This window comes from Embiotoca jacksoni, unplaced genomic scaffold (assembly GCF_022577435.1).
Source record: "Embiotoca jacksoni isolate LCO1_2020_lvr unplaced genomic scaffold, fEmbJac1.0.p SCAF_5, whole genome shotgun sequence".
NCBI classification, from domain to species: domain Eukaryota; kingdom Metazoa; phylum Chordata; class Actinopteri; family Embiotocidae; genus Embiotoca; species Embiotoca jacksoni.
In genome coordinates, this window is record NW_027185403.1 from 14,679,230 (window position 1) to 14,699,093 (window position 19,864).

The 19,864-nt window shown below is 39.4% G+C and overlaps 2 protein-coding genes across 4 annotated transcripts; one reads left to right on the top strand and one right to left on the bottom strand.

The window, feature by feature from the left end:
- The first annotated feature begins 450 nt into the window (after positions 1 to 450).
- Positions 451 to 4,730, top strand: LOC138211164 (G protein-regulated inducer of neurite outgrowth 3). 3 transcript variants are annotated; one of them, XM_069170854.1, is made up of 3 exons: positions 451 to 757; positions 1,257 to 3,275; positions 3,626 to 4,730. In XM_069170854.1, the coding sequence occupies exons 2-3, from the start codon at positions 1,287 to 1,289 to the stop codon at positions 3,650 to 3,652; spliced, it is 2,016 nt and encodes a 671-aa protein (XP_069026955.1). In that variant the 5' UTR covers positions 451 to 757; positions 1,257 to 1,286; the 3' UTR covers positions 3,653 to 4,730. The 3 variants fall into 3 exon arrangements, with proteins under 3 accessions (XP_069026955.1, XP_069026954.1, XP_069026956.1); XM_069170855.1 differs by having other exon boundaries at positions 458 to 757; positions 1,257 to 2,930; XM_069170853.1 differs by having other exon boundaries at positions 1,257 to 4,730.
- A 521-nt stretch (positions 4,731 to 5,251) lies between these two features.
- cdhr2 (cadherin related family member 2) lies at positions 5,252 to 19,576 on the bottom strand. The gene is made up of 32 exons (XM_069170856.1): positions 19,510 to 19,576; positions 19,258 to 19,346; positions 17,724 to 17,780; positions 17,581 to 17,640; positions 17,341 to 17,480; positions 17,197 to 17,247; positions 17,024 to 17,113; positions 16,747 to 16,836; positions 16,535 to 16,657; positions 15,097 to 15,243; positions 14,817 to 14,892; positions 14,618 to 14,727; positions 13,093 to 13,314; positions 12,842 to 12,991; positions 12,532 to 12,693; positions 12,381 to 12,442; positions 12,036 to 12,279; positions 11,237 to 11,476; positions 11,072 to 11,141; positions 10,407 to 10,991; positions 10,202 to 10,273; positions 9,562 to 9,611; positions 7,973 to 8,124; positions 7,591 to 7,687; positions 7,396 to 7,484; positions 7,213 to 7,284; positions 6,806 to 6,941; positions 6,305 to 6,429; positions 6,067 to 6,180; positions 5,890 to 5,973; positions 5,491 to 5,554; positions 5,252 to 5,401 (listed from the first exon to the last, which is right to left on the bottom strand). The coding sequence occupies exons 3-32, from the start codon at positions 17,776 to 17,778 to the stop codon at positions 5,252 to 5,254; spliced, it is 3,882 nt and encodes a 1,293-aa protein (XP_069026957.1). The 5' UTR covers positions 17,779 to 17,780; positions 19,258 to 19,346; positions 19,510 to 19,576.
- Positions 19,577 to 19,864: the final 288 nt, after the last annotated feature.

Here is a 19,864-nt window from a genome sequence, read left to right on the forward strand (position 1 = left end):
GTTTCAGCAGAGCACTCGTTGTTCCAAATATTTCTCATAATTCTTCCACAAGACCTGAGTTAGCACTACTTTTGTGGATCCTGTAATGAACATGTAATTATCTGCTCTTATGAAACACAAGTATAAGTGCAGTTGTGAACCTTTTTAGTGTACTTTTACTGCGATTACCCTTTGATCTCATTACATCATAGTGGTCAAACAAATCTTCACAGATACGTACATTACTGCCTGACTTAATAAACAGTTATTTATTATTAAGAAGAGAAATCCCTCTCCCGCATACGTCACCCTCCCTCCAGAAGTGCTCATACTCATCAAGTGACGTGAAAGCTTTTATTACCAATTTATTGCTCTTCTAAAAATGTTTGCAGCAAAGCAAGTTCACAGGTTTATCTTTCTGCATACAGCTGCTTGTGTGTTGCTGAGAACCTGAAGTAATTACTATGATTTACTGATGATTAGAGAGCTGAGCAGAGATTTTGTCATTACATTACCATTCACTGCCAGAACCCGAAGGTGGTTTCCAGGGAAACTGGAAATCTGAAGCTTTTCAATAGACACAGCCACAGTCTAAAGAGCGAGGCTTGCCTAAGATAGATTCTTCTAGAGACAAACCTGTATCCACTGCAATCAGTATCAATCAACAGGGGAGATGTACGGACAGATGTTGATCTCAATCTGCGGTGAGATTTGAAATGTTTCACCTAAATGTGAAGAAGAGTTGTGGAAAGGCTTCAGTCTGATTTGGACTGCTGAGGTATGTCTTTGACTTGTAATTTCTACAGTTTGTTTTACCATGTTTGTATTTAAAGTTAAAACCTGACTTCTACTCTGGATTCCTGCATGCTTTTGGTGTTATGTGATCATGGACTAAAATAGATTCAAATAGGAGCGCTGCTGATATATTATCAGGGTAAAAAGGGCTGACTTATAATCAAACAGTAAAATGTCCTGTAGAAACAAATACATTTAGCATTTTAAATGAAGTATGATAAAGTGGTTTATGAAAGTATGCACTGTAGTTTACAGTGTTTTATGATACTAAAACAAGCATGCGAACATTATCCATCAGGTAGTAGCAGTGATGTAATTTGGTAACATACTGAATAAGTGCTTGGATACTTGACATCAATTTCGTTTGACTGGATATTTTTATCACAAAAACAAACTGTGGTTTTATGCTGCGCTCAAGCTCGGACTTGTTATTGAATACAAATTGCACAAACAGTGTGTCTGTGCTGTGTTGTGCCCTGCAGGTGATTCTACCACTTTAATGCGGAGACAGAATGGGAAGTCTTAAGGATGAGATGAGAGGTCTCAAAGAGGACGACCAGCCCTGTGAGAAGATGGATGATGGAGGGTGTAGACTACGCACAAGTCAAGAGGCAGCAACTCAAGAGGACTATCAGCCAAAACTGCACATGGATGCCAGCTCTGCCGAGGAGGGAGACAAAACCCCAAAATCCAAAGATCAAGTGCTCTCTGCAGGGGGGTGTGACAAGACTGACCAATCAGACTCCAAACAAGTAAAAGACTGTACACAGACTGATGCCGTGTCTGAGACACAACAGCCGGAAGCAGATAAAACAACAGCAGCTATACACAACAATGCAACAATCTCTGTTAAGATCCTGAGTGATGGGGATGACAGAAGAAAAGATGCAGATACTGAGAATATCTTGGTCCCTATGCCATCGACTCATAATCCTTCAGACCCACGTTCCCCAGCTCCCTTTGGGCAGCACCACATGCGCACACAGGTGAGCCTGGAGGTGGTCCAATGCCACTCAGCAGCCACCAGCCCCATGACTCCTCCTGAGGGTGGCCCTTCCTTCTTCTTCCCAAGTTCTTTGAAATGTGGAGCTGTGGGGACTGACACTAAAGATGCCGAGCTGCAGGTGGGTCAGCAAGTGGAGTTCTGTTCTGTTGCCACGTCCCCCATGACCCCAAAGACGCCATCGACCACGGCTTTCCCAGAACTTATCGGGAAGGAGGCGGCGACGAGGGAGGAGAAAGTAAAAAAGAGTGAGGAGAGTGTCCAACAAGAGAGTTTCCCTGCATCAAAAACAGAGGCAGAGTCGGAAATAACTGACGCTTTGAAATCCACCACATCAAAGGAGTTGACTGAAGGCTTCAGCTCAAATGGATCTCCAGAGAGCTCCACCGACTGCCCAGCTGCTGGGTTAATAGATCCACAAGTAACTCTGGAAGGTAGTAATCAGCATTGTAAGCAGCAGAGGATGGGCAGTATGGATCAAGACATTACAATCTTGGTGACCCACCACGGCAACAATGAGGAGGAAGAGGAGGATAAGGTTGAGTCATCTTTTTATTCCATCGAGTCAGAGATGGTCAAAATAGATGAGGAAGTTGGAGAAAACAACAGCGATGGAAAGACAGAGGATGGAAAGGAAAAGATCTCCACAGAGACTGTTGCTCCAGACACCTCAGGCAGAGAGCCCCCTTCTCCTGCTACATGCGTGGAGTCTGAAAAATCAGAAGCCAAAGAAAAAAAAGATGCATGTGATGAAACTTCTGTGACAAAACCTCCCATCCCAGAATCACCAGCTCCCTTTGGCTGCCACAACATCCGCACACAGGTGAGCCTGGAGGTGGTGCAGTGTCAGTCTGTGGCCACCAGCCCCATGACCCCTCCTGAGGGCGACCATGCCTTCTACTTCCCCAGCTCTTTTGGAAAATGCAGTGCAGTGGGTGCAGGAACTAAAGACGCTGAGCTGCAGGTGGTTCAGCAGGTGGAGTTTCGCTCCGTGGCTACAGCGCCTATGACCCCGAGAACGCCCATCGCTACAACATTTCCCGACATCAAGAAGGAGGCCAGCATAGAGGAGAAGATAGTGGAGGAGGAAGAGGACGTAAAGAAGCAAGTGGAGGAGGACAAAGAGGAAGCACCTAAAAAGGAGGAGGAGGAAGTAAGTGAAGTGAAAAAGCTGGAAGCAGATGAGGAGGACAAAAAGGAGGCAATAAATTGTGAGGAGAAAGGTGAGGAGAATTGTGAGGAGCCGGTGCAGGAGGTGAGCTGGGATGAGAAAGGGATGACGTGGGAGGTTTACGGGGCTGTGGTGGAGGTGGCTGTGCTGGGTTCAGCCATCCAGAAACACCTGGAGAAACAGGTTAAGAAGCAGAAGAGGCAGTCCACCATGCCTCCCCCTCCTCCGCTCAACCCCTCGGCCACGCCCCTCGCCTCGGAGCCCGCCCAGGGGGGCTCGGGTTCGGGTAAGGGCCAGTTGGGGAAGCGAGGAGCGCAGGGCAGAAAGGTGAGCCGCCGCAGAAGAAACCCCTTCCGCCTGCTGATGGAGAATATGCAGCAGCCACACTGTTGCTCCAGAGCGCATACCACTGAGTGACAAGAGAGTCATGTCAAAGAGCAACAGCTGGCTAAAAGAAAAAGAAAAATCAAATCTGATATATAGTATGGGGCTGTGATGCAGTGCATTCACTGATTTACTTCAACATTGTGTTGACAATGTGAGAAACAAAAGCAGCTCCTCACACAAGAGAAACAAGCACAAAAGCATTTACATATACAATTTGTACCATAAAGAATTCATCATTGAGAAACAGCCATACACATTTTTTCTTGTTTTCTTTTATCTCTTTTTCACAGATTTCCTGTGACGTCTCTCTGCCCTGACTGACGGAGTAATGGACTCTATGTTTGGGAAAACGAGAGTGATATATCAGTGTTATTGTTAGCTTAGCTCTTCTCCTTTAATGTTTTTCAGCCAAACCATTCAGTTGTTCACTGAGTAATTTTAGATGTTCATGCCTTTTTTCTTTTTATACCTCAGACAATATGAAGCCATGGCAACCATCGTTCCTTCTCCTGGTTGCTAACAAGCTTAACAACTAAAAGAGAGATGATAGTTGTAGAACGACAGTCTTTGAGTGTGATTTATTACCTTGATGGTGGTACAATGTGGAGGTGATTGTGTTTAGGATGTATGGAAATTTAAATTCTAAATGTTGCTTTGATTTGTTTTTAAGAGGAGTCTCTACCATTAATGCAGGCTTTTGTATGTCTTATATTCTGCATTCAGATTTGGCACAGTGTTTTGACTTGTTTGTATTGTGAACAGTATCCAGATGTACTGCTGACACGCACAATCATCTTTTGAGAGAAGTGATGACTCCTGATATCAGGGTGTTTTTAGTCATTACGTCTTACTATATTTGAATGCCATTATAAGTGATTCAGTTGTAAATGATGTGATGAAAATAACTTTTAATGTGTTTTAAATCTGAGGTTGTTACAGTGTCAGTGATGTTGGTGTTCATACATTAACTTCATGAAAGTGGGATCAAATCCACAGTTGAAGAATTGGATTTTATTGTCAGATTGCACTTGTGATACATTCTTTTAGTTGTCAGTAAACGTAAATAATCTTTTCAATCTGCTGCTTGTTGGAAGTCACAAAGTCACTGTGCATGAGGTTTAATTTTAGCAACAAGAAAACTCAAACACAAATAAAACATGCATAAGATTTTGGCTAACTTGCAGTCATTAATAACAATCTCATTCATACACTGACATTATGCAATATTCTTATCTTTTCCTCTTTTTTGATTTTTGTTCTTGCAGCATTTGCTGCAACAAAACTTAGCATTGCGTATTGGCATAACTTAAAAAGTTCATTTCAAAGCAAACCAAACCGTTTTTAAACCACTGTTTAATATATTAACAAAAATAAAGTGATTGACATGTGCAAAAAGGAATTGTTTTGTTTGCTTTCCCACTGCTTCAGTCTTATTTTTTATCATATGTATATAAATTAGTCTCTACACAGCTAGCTATAGGAAGAGTCTGCTAGATATGAAGCTCAAGCCAGCAGGGAATTAATTAATTAATTGAGGACCAGAAACAGGGTAAAAACAGAGCTATTTTCTAACTGTTGGACAAACAAAACAGATCTCGAGCTAGCAGACAAACTATAGGCTATTCCTTGTGCTCAATACACTGTGTGATATCATTACATCGTTCTCACAGAGTAACGACTCCCATTTGGTTTTCTTTTTGCTTGAATGTTTAGATAAAGTAGTTAATCACTTGATAAGCCTTGAATCTTGTGTGAAATCCATAGCTGGACATCAATGATACATTACCATTGGTCAGAACACAAGGTTATTAAAACATAAAGACTCCATCCAACACTGTAAATTCTGGTTGATTTGGTTTTGGCTGATTATGTCCCTCTGAGGCCTCTGCTCTGTGCCTCTGTCTTCATTATTTCCATCACAGGTCTGTGGTGTCAAACACAGGGTTAGTAAAACCCGCATGAGGTGTGTTGGGGTTTCTCATCTGGCCCCGCTGAGCCAGTGCTGCACCCAGAGGCTCGATGTACTCTGGTGGCCCGCTATCCTCCTCCTCTTCCTCGATCATGTACTGATGTGCAGCAGACAAGTTTTAAAATTAGACCATATTCTAATATTCATAAGAACAAGTGATGATGGACTTCAAAATGGAAAACTCACCATGTTAGATTTTGTGCCCTTTTCAGGAGCAATCATGTCATCACTGTAGTCCAGGGAGTTGAGGCTTATGTGGAAAAGAACAAAACATACAAATCATCTCTGTATATCCAAATAATAATTTCAGAAAGATGTTTCCTCTTTCAAATTAGTCTTTCTGATTTAAACAAAGGTTATATGGTACTGCTGGGAGCAGAAAGCCAGCACTCGGTCACAACATGCTGTCGTGAACACATTGACAAAATGTTCATCTGGAAATCATCCCAGTTTATTAACCAGCACTGCCACAGAGTGCAGAGCGAAGTCCCATGTCACTATGAGTCACCTCGTCAAACTGTGGTCAAAGAGCAAATAACTGCTCTCAAAAGATGGCGGAGATCATCACAGAGTGGTTTTCTGTACCTGAGTTTGTCCACATCGGAGCTGTCCTCATCTAAATCCAGGGCCAGGGTGGAGTCAATGTTGAGGTTGAGTACAGGATTAGCACTGTGGAGACAAACACAGTCAAAGTTAAAGGTGATATTTCAAATGATTTATACATTCATTTATCGTAATGAATTAATGCTGTTGTTTCCTCACCCCTCCATGGTGTACTTGTTGGTTCCAGGTACCACAGGACCACTTTTCTGGTTGTCAGAAATCACCATGGATGCAGAGTTCATGGCTTTAGCTGCCTTCATCTTCCTATTGTAGCTGTCGTGTGAAATAAGTTGATTAGTAAACAGTAGCTCTCATAGATGTTGGTACTTTGGATATTGAGGTGTCAGTAAAGCCACACTTCCTGTCCCTAACTTTATTCAAAATGTCCTTTTCTTACCTTCTGCGAGTGCACAACAGTGAGGTGGTGAGGACAGCCAGCACGACGACGAGGCCTCCCACCATCCCCATGAGGGCGAACTTCAAAGGGTCTATTTCTTGGTCATTCACAATATCACCTATCAGCTGAAGCAGAAGTAAGAAATCTGTTTCAAGTACATTGTTGTTTGTAGGTCTTTATGCTGTCAGAGCTAATCTCTGTAAGCAGATATCTGCATATGAATTTAGAATCTGTGTGCAATTTTGGTAGTATTGACCGGTCACATTTGACAAGGCTTTGGTTGCATGTGTGTTTTGTACTGTTTTCATATCAAAGTAAAACAAACAATCAAATAAAGGTCTAATTCCTTATTTAGAAAATAATTCTTATTGTTTGGATGCTCTGTTGATGTTTTGATTTATTTGATTTTCCACTTAGGAAACAGGAAATAATTCACTATAACATGACAGAAAAAAGCCCCATGCTCTCAGAAAGTAAAACTCAAAAACTGGTTGTGCTCACAATGTTCTGGAGGCCGAGGTCTACCAGTTGAACAGATTCTTTAGATTCAGTGAGAATCTTTTCCACTTCACCACGGGAAAGAGCTGTCCCATTGGTGTAGACAAAATATGTCACCATGAAACTATTTTCTGCAGCCCTGAGAGAAAAATACAAAGAAACTCACACTTTAGCTTAAACATTTAAACTTTATCTATTTAAAATCTGAAATCAAACTCCTGTGGTTGTGCTAATACTATGATGATCTTCCACAATATTATTTTTTACAGGTGCACTGGCGCCACCTGGTGAACAAGAGTATGTCTAAAGATGAACAGTTGAAGTGAACAGTTGACAATCATGTATGTGCTGTATTCACAGGCACAATATATTTTAATGTGAGGTTAGAGGTGATGTGAAAAGTAACTTGCCTGGATGTTGCACTGCTGCTAGACCTGATTCCAATAACTTCAACATAAGCTCTGGTGGCAATAGTAAGCAGTCTGGAAAAAATCCAATAAGAAAAAGAACAGATTTAATATGAAAATTAGAAGATGCTTCAATTCTCAGTTGCCAAATGCAAACTTTACTAAAACACAGTACAGCAAACACACCTGATGATCTCAGCACGCTTTCTTTCAATCTCGTCAGCTGTAAATCTAAATTCAAGTTCAACTCTGAAGGATTCATCCACGGTAAAAATCTGCAAGATGAAAAGAACAGAAGCATTTACATAGGCTGTAAGTTCTTATCATATCTCTGGTGTTTATGTCACAGGTGATATTTTATCGTGAAAACACATCACTCACGTCCAGTACGGTGCTGGAGGAGAGGCCACCGGTATCAGCTGCATTTATTGTAACCAAATACTTCCCTTTCAGACTAATATCGAGCTTTTCGGTAGATCTATGGAAAGTTGAAGATATTATGAGTTCAGCTTTAGACAGATCATGACAGACATACTGTGTATAATTTGTCAAGACACCCAGACTGATAGAGACACATTGTATGTCTCATTCTAGTAGTTTTGAGTCTCTCTATGGTTGTTTTGCATCCACATTGTTAGCTGTTTATTTGATTTTTCAGTTCAGAAGTCTATTTAAACCCATGAGTGCAACAGTAAACACCAAAACTTGTGAGGAAAACACATGTTTAAAGCAGAATGAGGTATGGCTGTAAAATTATACTCACTGAATAATCCCAACATAAAGGTCCTTTTGCTGCGTGGTGATGGCCTCAAACAGTTTCGTCTTGTTACTTATTTGATCGCTCATGTCTTGAAAATGGACGGCTTCCACTGTGAACTCAATCTGCTTGTGTATTCCAGAGTCCAGATCGATACCCTGAGAGCAGCAGGACAAAATTATGAACAGCTTCTTCTCTGGGTCCGATTAGTAATAATCATTTATTCCCACCTTCTGTAGTAGACAAAACCTTCTCACAGTGGAAAAGAAGAGGACTGAAGTGTTTCAGGGATCTCTATGACAGTGACTACTTCTCTAGCTTCAACTCTCTCTGTAAGAGATGTGACCTGGACCGTTCAAATCTCTTCAGATACTTTCAGTTCTGCCACTTTGTGGTGAAACAGTTCCCTTCATACCCTAACCTCCCATGCAAAACACTTTGGGAAAGCCTACTGGATACGCATCTAACTCAGAAGGGACTGATCTCTAAAGTTTACAATCAGATTATAACTACAATTGATATCTTTTCTGCAATTATAACTAAATGGGAAAGTGAGTTGAAGATGAACTTGACAGAGAATTGGTGGGTAGGTGCACTGAATAGGGTGAACACATCTACGTCTTGTGCCAGACTTGGTCTTATTCAGTTTAAAGTGGTCCATAGGATGCACTTTAGTAAGAGCAGATTAGCTAAAATATTCCCAGGTCATGACCCAAGATGCAACCGTTGTAATTATCCTCAAGCAGATTTACTACATACATTTTGAAGATTTCTGGTGCTATGTTTTTGATATTTTAACTATAGTTTTAGGGATCAAGGTACAATTGTGCCCTCTTCTGGCAATCTTTGCAATCCCAGCCAAACCCATCCTATATGGTACCAAAGAGAAGGATATTATTGCCTTTACCACTCTTCTAGCGTGTCGTAGTGTAGTTCTTGCTTGGAAATCTCCAAATTCACCATCTCAGTCTGCCTGGCTTAAGGACGTGATGTATTTCTTAAGGCTTGAAAATATTAAATATGCACTGAGAGGCTGAATAAGAAATAGCAACCTTTCATTTCATATTTTCACAATCTATCAGTGTTGCCCACTGACTGAGACACGTCTGGTAACTTGCACTGATTTATCTGGTCCTCTGTTCTTCCCTTATCTGTCTGATTAACTGTAAATCCATTTAACTACTTAACTATAGTTTTACAATAACAATACTGTACTATAAAACTTTATGTAATTGAACGTGAAGGCCATATGTGTGGGTGGATTTGTGGGTGGGTGTTTTGATTTAATTTGTTTGTTGTTGTTTGCTTTTGTTTTTGCTTTGTTTTGTTTTGTTCTTGTTTTGTTTTTGTTACGCTTTTTTATCTTTGTTTGCTTAACTTTTCTGTCATTTTCTTCTTTACCATTGTAAACTGTCTAACACAAAAAATGGAAACATTTGTTCTTTGATTCTTGTATGTCACATTGTGCATTTCCACCAATAAAATATGTTGAAAAAAAAGAAATAAATTATGAACAAGACTTTCAGGACTTCATGTCACATATCACATTCAAAATCTGAAATCAAGTGGCTTATTTGTTTTTCATTCATACTCACAGTGACGCCTGCGATTGATGTCCCTTTGCTGGCACTTTCTGACACCATAACTAAAGTACAAAGAAGAGAAATAACTTGTAAAATCATAGACTGACATCTCAACTTTGATTTACAAAGTGACGAATTCTGCCCCAAATATATAAATTGCCATTTTTACACCTGTTGAATAGAAAAATAAAAGTTTATAGGTTTAAATGATTTGATGTTGCTGAGCAGGACAATATCCCTTCAGGTCAGCAGTCACTATGGGTTGTTTCTTTAGTCAGTCCTCTAATCGGTTATATAAAACAACATTAATAATAATAGTTTTTTTTACTTTTTTCATTGACAACATTGCTCCTAATGTCTGTTATAAACTTATAGATACTAAAGCTACATAAAATAATCCTCTCAGATGCATCACCAAGCTAAAAGTGCAGGGGATGAAATCATAACAGCTAGTGAACTCATACTGTGTGTGAAGAGAACAAACTGTTCGTCTAAGAGGACCTTGTGATGCAGCTGAAAGGTCCAGTAAAAGAATATGCATATGCAAACAATAACAATATGCAATTAATGTGTTTCTCTTGTGTTGAAGAGGTCACATTTAAAAGAAAAGTTAAAATAAAAGTTACATACAATTATTCAGATTTACACTCACCAAAGACAGAATCTGAGAAAATGAATTGAGGTGTGTTGTCGTTGATGTCTTCAATGTTGATCACCATTTCTCCTGAAAAGTTCAGAAGACAAACACAGTGAACCAACTTGTGTGTGATATGTGTGTTCATAGGTCTGTATTTACAAATTATGACAGCATGGGAACATTGAGTAAAAACAAGCTTCAAATACAGCTCCGAGTTGACCTGTTGTGGCACTGCTGCTCTCCCCTTGCTCTGTGTACACGTCCACCACCATAGCCTTCACCACCGCCTGGTCACATTGTTCATAATCCACTGTGTGCGACAGGTTGACTCGAACATCTCCAGTAGGATCGAGGACAAACCAGCTGCAGGGTGTGAAGGAGTTGTTACACCTGCAGCTGACGGACTCCAGCTCGTAGACCAGCGAATGGTTCCCATCTTTGTCTTCCGCTGTGAATCTCCTGATGGGCTCGCTGATGGTGGTGTTCTCCTTCACTATCACAGGCTCTGCTGGCAGAAACTCTGGCCTCTCATCATTTACGTCCAGCACGTCCACATCCACCATCATCACGACCTTCTTCTGCTCCAGATCTGTCGCCTCTATCTGCAGTTTGAACTTTTTGCGAGCGCTCTCGTAGTCCAGCTCATTGTCCGGGTCCACGGTGATGTTCCCCCTGTAACCGTTTTCCACTGCGAAGGTTCGAATGATGAAGCTGCCGAAACTTCCGCTAATGATGCTGAAAGAAATGCGGTTAAAGTCGGTCGTTTGGTCCAAATCTTCAGCCTGAACGGATCCCACAAACGCACCTGAATGAATGAGAAAAGGAAATTACAACCCTGACACACAGTTATAAACAGTTGAAAGCGTTGCGAAGGGAAATACTTGCCTTTTACTCCTTCTTTCACAGCGAACTTGTATGAAGGGGCTTTAAATTGGGGTGTGTTGTCATTGACATCCTGAGACACATCACAGGGAAAGATTGGCAGTTATCTTCTTCACCAGGAGTCACATCGTCAGTAACATGGTACCAATAATTTGCAACAAGACTAACCTCTACATTGACGATGACTGTGACGAAGGTGGACAGTGAAGGAGTACCCTTGTCGGTGGCCGATACATTGAGCTGGATCCTCCCATTTAGCTTTGGATCCAAGGCCTCAAGATCCAGTTCACCATTGTTTGTTAACACGCCGGTGTTTGGGTTGATGGTGAAGTTATTACTGTGATTGCCTGGTACGATTCCAAACACAATTTGGCTGTTTTCTGTATTGGGTTCATCGGCATCAGTAGCCTGTCCAAAGAAATAAACATTAAAAGAAAACTGTTAAGAAGCTGGATTTCTTACTTCATATTGCAAGTATGCATTGTCAAAAGTATGTGTACACCTGAGAGTACTCCAACATGTGAACTACGTATGAACATTAATGTGCCTCTATTTATGATATGAAAAGCCTTTGGGAAGTCTTTTCATGTGATTTTTGACAGGAATTCATCCACGACAGCAGCAGCCTCTGATGTTAGTTGATAAATTTGGCCTAAAGTCAGCATTTCCAATGTGCTGTAAGGAGTTTAGATAGAGAGTCTGTACAGCACAGTCAAGTTCTTGGACTTGACTATATTGACTTGTTGTTTTAAGTCATGAGGCATATTTGAACAGTGATGCCTTCAAGAAAGTGAGCCAACTGCACAGTCAGCTGACCTAAACAAAAAAATAAGAATCAGCAGCTGATGTGTGAATTATTCCTTGAACAAGAAGCCGTGGTAGTCAGTAATCCTGTTAAATACTGTATCAACACCTTCAGTATGAGATTGTAATACTCACTGCTCTCTTATTGTTCTTTCCCACTTACCAATATAATGACTTCAAGCTTTCCACCCTCTTCAACAAACTCCAGATAAGAGTCTCTGTTGATGACCGGACGCTGGTCATTGATGTCAGTCAAAGTGATCTCCAGGACTGTGGTGCCGGGCTTGCCATCTGTGTCTCTGGCCTGCAGAGTCGCTAAATACAGAGATCTGAGCTCGCGATCCAACAGAGTAGCATTATTCACATACACTGTGCCCGTATGTGGCTCCACGTTGAAATACGGCAGTCTGAAACACAAGTACACATTGTTCAGTGGTGTTGTGTGCACGAGGTAGCACAACAGTGGCTGCATTCAAGTAAATTGAAATTGGTTCAAGTGTAGACACACATGCTGTCAGGAAGAAGTCTGTAGGTGATGTTGCCTTGATCCATTGTGTCAGGATCCTCTGCCTGGAGAGAAAAAACACATGGAGTCCCTGTCAAGGCTTTCTTACAATGAAGCTCAAACTGACTACGAATCCAGATGGTTAAGGACTTACAGTAATCTTGGCCACTTCTGTCCCAACAGCAGAGTGCTCAGTCACCGTCAATTTATACGTGTCCTCCTGGAACGTGGGACTGTTGTCATTGGTATCCTTTATGGTTATAGTAACTGTAGCTGTGGAGCGGAAGCTGGTTTTTTCCCTATCTATGGCGATCACCTTCACCATGACACATGCAAAGGAAACACATTACACAGGGAAAGAGATATAAAAGTTATAACAAATGATTTATTTATTTTTTTGAAACTATGTTATTACACATAGCTTGTTTTCATTTTTTTTTTATTTTTTATTTTTTAAGTTTTACCTGTAGAACCATCTGCTGCCTTTCTTCAAAATCTAGTGTTTGGGGCTTTTTGACGAGGAGCTGAACAATGCTGTCTGACATAGTGAAATCAGGTTGCACAGAAAACACATCCCTGTATTCTCCCTCCAGGATTAGATCGGTTTGGGAAATCTGTGAAATCCCAGAGCAACGTATTCACTTAGCACTCATTTCCACATGCATTACAGGAAAAGCTAATCTTTTAGTTGATGAAATTCTTCTTTTATTCTTACCTTGTCTAGATCTTTGACCGTCATGTTGATGGGAATAGACCCCAACGAGTGCTCAAGGACTTCTCCTGTGAAGTGACTTGCCGTCTCACAGGGGAGCTCGTCTCCTGTGCCTACACACTTGTAAAACTTCGGCTCGCTGTCATTCATATCAAGGATGTTGATCAGTACACTTGCAGTGGTGCTGGCATGGATTCCCTGGGTGTTTGTTTTAGACTCAGTGGCCTAAAACAGAACACAGTATAATAATCTTAGTGTCTAAACATTTTTCAAAAAATTACGATTCTCAATTGAATAGATTCTCAAGACTTGATATTCACATTCATTTTAGAGGTTGTTTCAAATTTGTGGGACGTCTTTGTTTTGTATATTACATTGCACACCCTACATGCGTATGATATCCTGATTACAGAGTTTTGTCCACTACTTGTATACCATTATGACATCATCTTCTTTTAGATGTTTTTTTTCTCGACATGTTTTCATGTTTTCGGAGTGAAAATAAACATCAACACATAACTAAGTAAAATCATGCTTCATTTTGCTTTTCTGTTTCCTCTCTTCCTTTCCTCCCATCATCAAGACATCCCCCACACGCTCAACCTCACTCGGATTCCCCCGTGACAGCGCCTGCTCTGTGTCCAGTGACCCTCTGCTCATTCTCCCCTTTTGCTTACAACCTACTCCACCAGTAAAACAAACAGCAGGAGCCTGTCCCTCCTGTCTCTTAAAGGTGTTCCTCGAGGAGACTGAAAATGCCTTTGAAATACTACTACTGCTACTACTACTACTACTACTACTACTATCCAACATCGTTTTGCTGCTACAGCTGTTGATTGATCAGCTGGAGCTTTGTTTTGATCTGAATGGGCTGAAAGAGCAATGAGCAGTTCAATAAAACTATACTTTTAACATCTTTATTGCCAAGAGTTAGATTAGAAAATCTGCCTACCAAGACTACTTTATTATCATGGTAAATCATGTTTGTTTGAAATGTAAAAGCAGCTTTCTGTTTGGATTTTACAAGGAGTTGTGTATTGTGAGGTTGTCAGAGTCTTGGACAGGGTCAGGCTAACAGTTTCCTCCTGCTCCCAGTCTTCATGCAAAGCTAAGCTGTTCACCTGCTGGCTCCTGCTTCACATTCCATGTACACGGCAGAGTGCTATTGCTCTTATTATTTTACTCTTTGCAAAAATGTTGAATTGCTCCTTTCGATCCTGATACTTCAGTGTTAAAACTAAAAATATAGGGACGGAAACTGTCAAATAACCAAATTTTGGCACAGTAAAACTAAGTCGCGGAGGAAATATTCACAAATTACTAGTACTACTATAATAGGTAACTTTATTGTAATTTCTTAGGCCAGGTGTTGATATAGCATTCTGTGCCTGAGAACATGCCTGACATCATACCTGTTATAAAATATTATGAAAGATATTACAAATAAAATATAAGATTCAACAGATAAAATGTAAGAAAAAGTAACATTACACAGAGAGAAGGACATTGATATTAAAGTAAGTTGTACCTTTACAGTCAGGGTTACAGTATCACCGATAACTTCTCTGTCAATTGCTGATAACACAGTTATGACACCGTCATTTTCTGAGATTGTAAACAGGCCATCTGCTGTGGAATCTGTAAAAATAATGTGAAGAAAAAAAAGTTTTTAATTATCCGCTCACAGGCAACAATGACTTGTTCTAAATCAAGTTATTGTGTCTCACCTTCAATGCTATAGATCATGTTATCATTGACTCCTGTGTCCTGGTCAAGGGCCGTCACTCTGAACACAAACTGGTCCTGGCAAAGGAAAAAAAGAGACTTTTTGAAGGCAGAAACATAACAATATGGCGACTCAAAGCAGGTTCACCGCCTGTCGATTTCACAGCGGACTTTTCACATATTTATTTTTACCTGCATGGTTAAATACTCTGGGTCATGTATCTTATTGACAGTAAGACCTTAATTCCTTTTTCATTCTCTCTGCATAAAGTATGAACTCACCAAACGGGAATTTTCTTCAACTCTCCCTACGTAGGGAATGCCGATAAACTGTGGGTCGAGATCTGGGACGTCCACAACCGTAATGAAGGAAAAGACTGACTTTGAGAAGACCTTTACTTCATCAAAATGACACCTTCCTCCCCCATCCTGTTAAGACACATACAAAGTCATTTAGGTTTTTATTCCATAATATTATAAACTGGAAAAGATTTTGATTATCATTGACTAATATAGATAAATTATAAGATAATAGATGATTATGATTAACTTGACATTTAAATTCAAATTAACTGAAATAAAGAGAGAGTTTGTAAAAAAAAAACAGTAAATTGATAAATCGGTTTTGACAGTATGATTAAATGACAAAGCACAGAAAAACAACGCATTTTCCATATGAAAGGAGTACATAATTGGGGAAAAAATAACAATGACAATGAGCAATATTTAGGCCTATAAATCAAGCATTTGAAAATGTTCTGTATTACATCAGTTACAGAATGGGTATTAAATTGATCAATTCTCTTTTCTTTTTTTTTACATTCAAAAGGAACAGAACCCCCTAATTTTACATCCTAAAGCCTTTTTTTTTTACTTTTTAGATTTAGGGTTTTATGTGCATGGGCTCTATGGGTTAAAACAACTGAATTAATTGCTTACCAGATTAAAATAAAGCTGTATAATTCACAGGGTGTCCCAGTCTACTATTATGTTAAATTAGTAGTATTATTTAATCATGAATGCAAGTTTGTTTAAGAAAACCACACCGTAAAAAGGAATATTCCTACATTTTGAGAAATATGTCTAATGAATTTCTTGCTGAGACCTAGATAAGAAAAATGAGATCACTCAATCCATTTAGTATTAAACTGCAGCGTGGACATGGCTAGCATAGCTTAGCTTAAAGATAGGAAACAGAGGGAAACCACCTGTTCTGGTAAAAAAAAAAAAAAAAAAAAAAGGAGCTGTCTAAAGGTAAATTCCTTAACATGCCCCTAAGGCTCCCAAAAACTGTATATTTAATTTGATACCCTACCAATGAAACCACATCTGGTGGGTTTATGTGTGGCTCTATTTTCTTGGCCAGGAGCAGCGACCTCCTGGAATCTTCTTGTAACCACATGACAATAGACTTTGGATGGAGCCAGGCTAGCTGTTTCCCCATTGATTTCAGACTGCTAATTTAAGATAACGAGAGCGTAATATTTACAGCATGGAAATTTTTTTATCTTCTAATCTAAATCTCAGCAAGAAACCAAGTAAGACAATTTCCCTTTGACGATTTGAGGAACCAGGAGATTGTGAAAAGGGTCATTTGCATAGTTGATTAAGACATCTTTCATTTTTAAGAGATACTTTGATACTATTTACATTTTGACCTAATTATTATCAGTGTTATATACATGGGAAAAACATGTGACACTTCAAACATTATACTTACAGCTGCATTAATCTTCAGGCGATAGAAAGTACTCAGCGAGGTATAATTCAGACGTCCATTTAATTTTACTTCACCAGTTAATGGTGAGATGCTAAACGGATTAAATCCATCATTTGGAGTTACCTAGAAAAAACGTGCAAATGATGATTTACAGGTTGTGGAACATCAGAATATAATATTATTGAATTGTGTATTTTACAATAGAGGCTTACTTCCTCAATGCTGTATCTAACAGAACCAGCATTTCCTATATCAGCATCAGTAGCAGCCACCCTGAACAGAGCTGTACCTACAATGGTATTCTTATGAAGAGGACAGGCAGAAAAGCAAAGGGGAAAAGAGTCAGACAAACAAACACAGAAATGTCTCATTTTTACATCATAATCGATTGACAAATTAATTATTTCCTCTCACACTGATGGTACATACCAGGTTAAATTGGCATGACATATGCCAACAGCATAATATATAGAGACTGATAAAACTTACTTCTCGGACTTCATAGTCATATGAAGGCTCCCCAAATATGGGTGTGTTGTCGTTGGTATCAGTTAATATTATAGTGAGTTTTGCATCTACCTGAAAGACATGATGCACTCAATGAATGTGATGAACACACTTATACAAAATAGATCACGAACACAAACTTAAATGTTACTTACAAAATTGGGACCATCTGAGACATTCACACGGAGCTTAATTATATCTTCAGTCTAGATGGATAAATGGACAAAAACACAAACACATGCTTAATCAAAATGAGCTTATTTCCAAGTGAAGGGTCTCTACTTCTTATCACACCATACCTCTCTGTCCAGTTTCACTTTGACTATGACTCTACCAGTGTCTCTTTCAACTGTGAAGTATGGAGGATTGGGCCCAAGAAGAGAGTAAATCAGTGGGTCACCGTCTGGGTCTGATGCTCTAATAGTAAATGCCTCACCGTCTATTAAAACAACACCAGTGGAACATGTAAGAACTTGTTGAGGCATAATATCACAAAGATTAAATAAAATCAGCTTTCTATATTTCAAACACATATTTACCGATGGGGATGTCCTCACACACGCTATACATAGGAGTAATGATCTCAGGACTGGTATTTGCTGTAGAAACACACAGTATTTGAATGATGAGCGGTGTTTGAAAGACAATGAAATAAATGCAATAAGATCAACTGGATACGCACCGTGAGTTAAGCTGATAAGGCACAACAGTAGTATACTCCCTGTGATCGCCTCCATGACTGCAAATTGAAAGGATGGAAACATTTTATAAGAAATAAAACAATGTATTCTCAAGTAATCATCAGAATTAATTGGACACTACAGTATTTTAGTAACTGAGTATTCATTCAAGATATTTATCCAGCAACAAAACCGAGAGTCTACAAACACAGCAGCTGATCTGAGGCTGTATCACACAAAGCAGTGCTTTAGGTGAAAGCTCACATTAGCATGCTAATACTGACAATAGTAACGTGCTGATGTTTAGCAGGTACAATGTTCAGCATGTTTAGCATGTTAACATTTGTTAGCACGAGCCACAAAGTCCAGCTGAGGCTGAAGACTAAGTTTTTAACTTCAGAGAACATATTATTTCTTTTGATAAAACACCATCATTTGACGTTATTAGTATATTCAGCAGAGAGTTGAATAGTGAAATAAAAATTTGGAAGTTAGTGAATAATACAGGGCAGAAAACAGCTCCCACTCTGATTTATATGGGTTGATATTTAACAGCAAATTGCACTATTGGCCACACCCAAGTTAATAGCTGCAGAGCAGGTGGTGAAACACCTGCAAACTTCCGTTTACAGAGAGAACAGAACAGCGTTAGTCTTTAAGACAGATTATATTGAGGAAAAGCAGCAATTACAGACCAAACATGTTACATAAAATTAAATTGGAAAGTATGTTTATATCATGTTTTCCAATGTAAGCAATAATTTTCACAGAACAATATGAACATGAGTGTGGAGGCCTTTTTTTCAGTTCTCGTAAATTCCCTAAAGAACAGAAGTTCTTTCTTTTATATTTGAGAAACCCCTTTCACACCTTTATATTATGTTTAAGGTAACTTTACATGAAATAAATTAAGTGAACTGAACTGAAGTGGAATTTTAACAAGCTAAAATCAGGTTGTCAATTTCCCCACCTGATATTGGAGACATTATAAATAAAGCTTTATTTGATGAATTGTCCTCTATTATTAACTCAGAGTTTATGGGAATGAGTTTTTGTGTGAATTATTTAGGCCATTTATCGCTCATGAAGGATTTATCACTTTTTACACTTGGAAATCAGCATGAAGACCAAACAAATAAAAGCGCGAGGGATTATATATTTTTTCATTTATAATCTTGTTTCATGTTTTGGGCGCCATGAACAATAATCAGGATAGTTTAAATAAAAAAGACAATACATTTATTATAAAGTTATGTATCTTCAGAATATTCTTGCTTTCGGAACTGATCCATTTTGTTATACAACTATCAAAAGACAAGGAAGGACTATGATTCTATTATACAGTTGCATCACATGCTATTTTACCACATCCGCTTCAAGATAGTGGCAGATTTGTTTAATTTCCCATCGGTTCGTTATCAACAAATTAAAGTACACATACAGTATATTGAGAAGAAGAATGGAAGTTGTCTTTTTTTTTCTACACTAAAACTTTAAAAAGGTAAATATAATTGAAAATGCAGCAGTCAGACTTACCAGATGATGTGACACAAAGAGCTTCTCCTTGACTGATGTCTGGATGAGACCTTTAGCCCCTGCTTCTCCCTGTGATTATCGTCTCATAGCTGTAAACATAAATGATTAACGTGCAAGACACACAGTCAACAACACAGCATCTAAACCCCACCCTGTTTGTTCCCTGAAAGAAAAATACAAATTGGAAAAAGTTACATAAAAAAACCCACAAAAAAAACTTTGCAAAACTATATATCAAATAGTTGCTCTCACATATGGCTCCATTATGGCCGTGGTTAGGTAGTAATGAGAAATAGCGTCCATACACCGAAGTCCTCTACCCATCTTTGACTGGCCAGCCCTACCAGGATTACATGGCATTGTGCCATACTGGATGAGCAGTGTCCATACCAGAACCACAGAAGCGGCCTGAACGGCCCTTTTGTCTGATGGGTGCTTGTGTTGTCATGGCAACAACTGTCATCTGTTTGCTTCCATTGAGAAAACCTGACCTGACCAAGGGCTTTTCTGAAATGTGTCTCATCAGAACCAATCAGTGGACCGATGTCTGGCAGATTCATGCCCTAATGAGCTCTTCCCAATAAAGCCCCCCACACCCTCCAGCCTA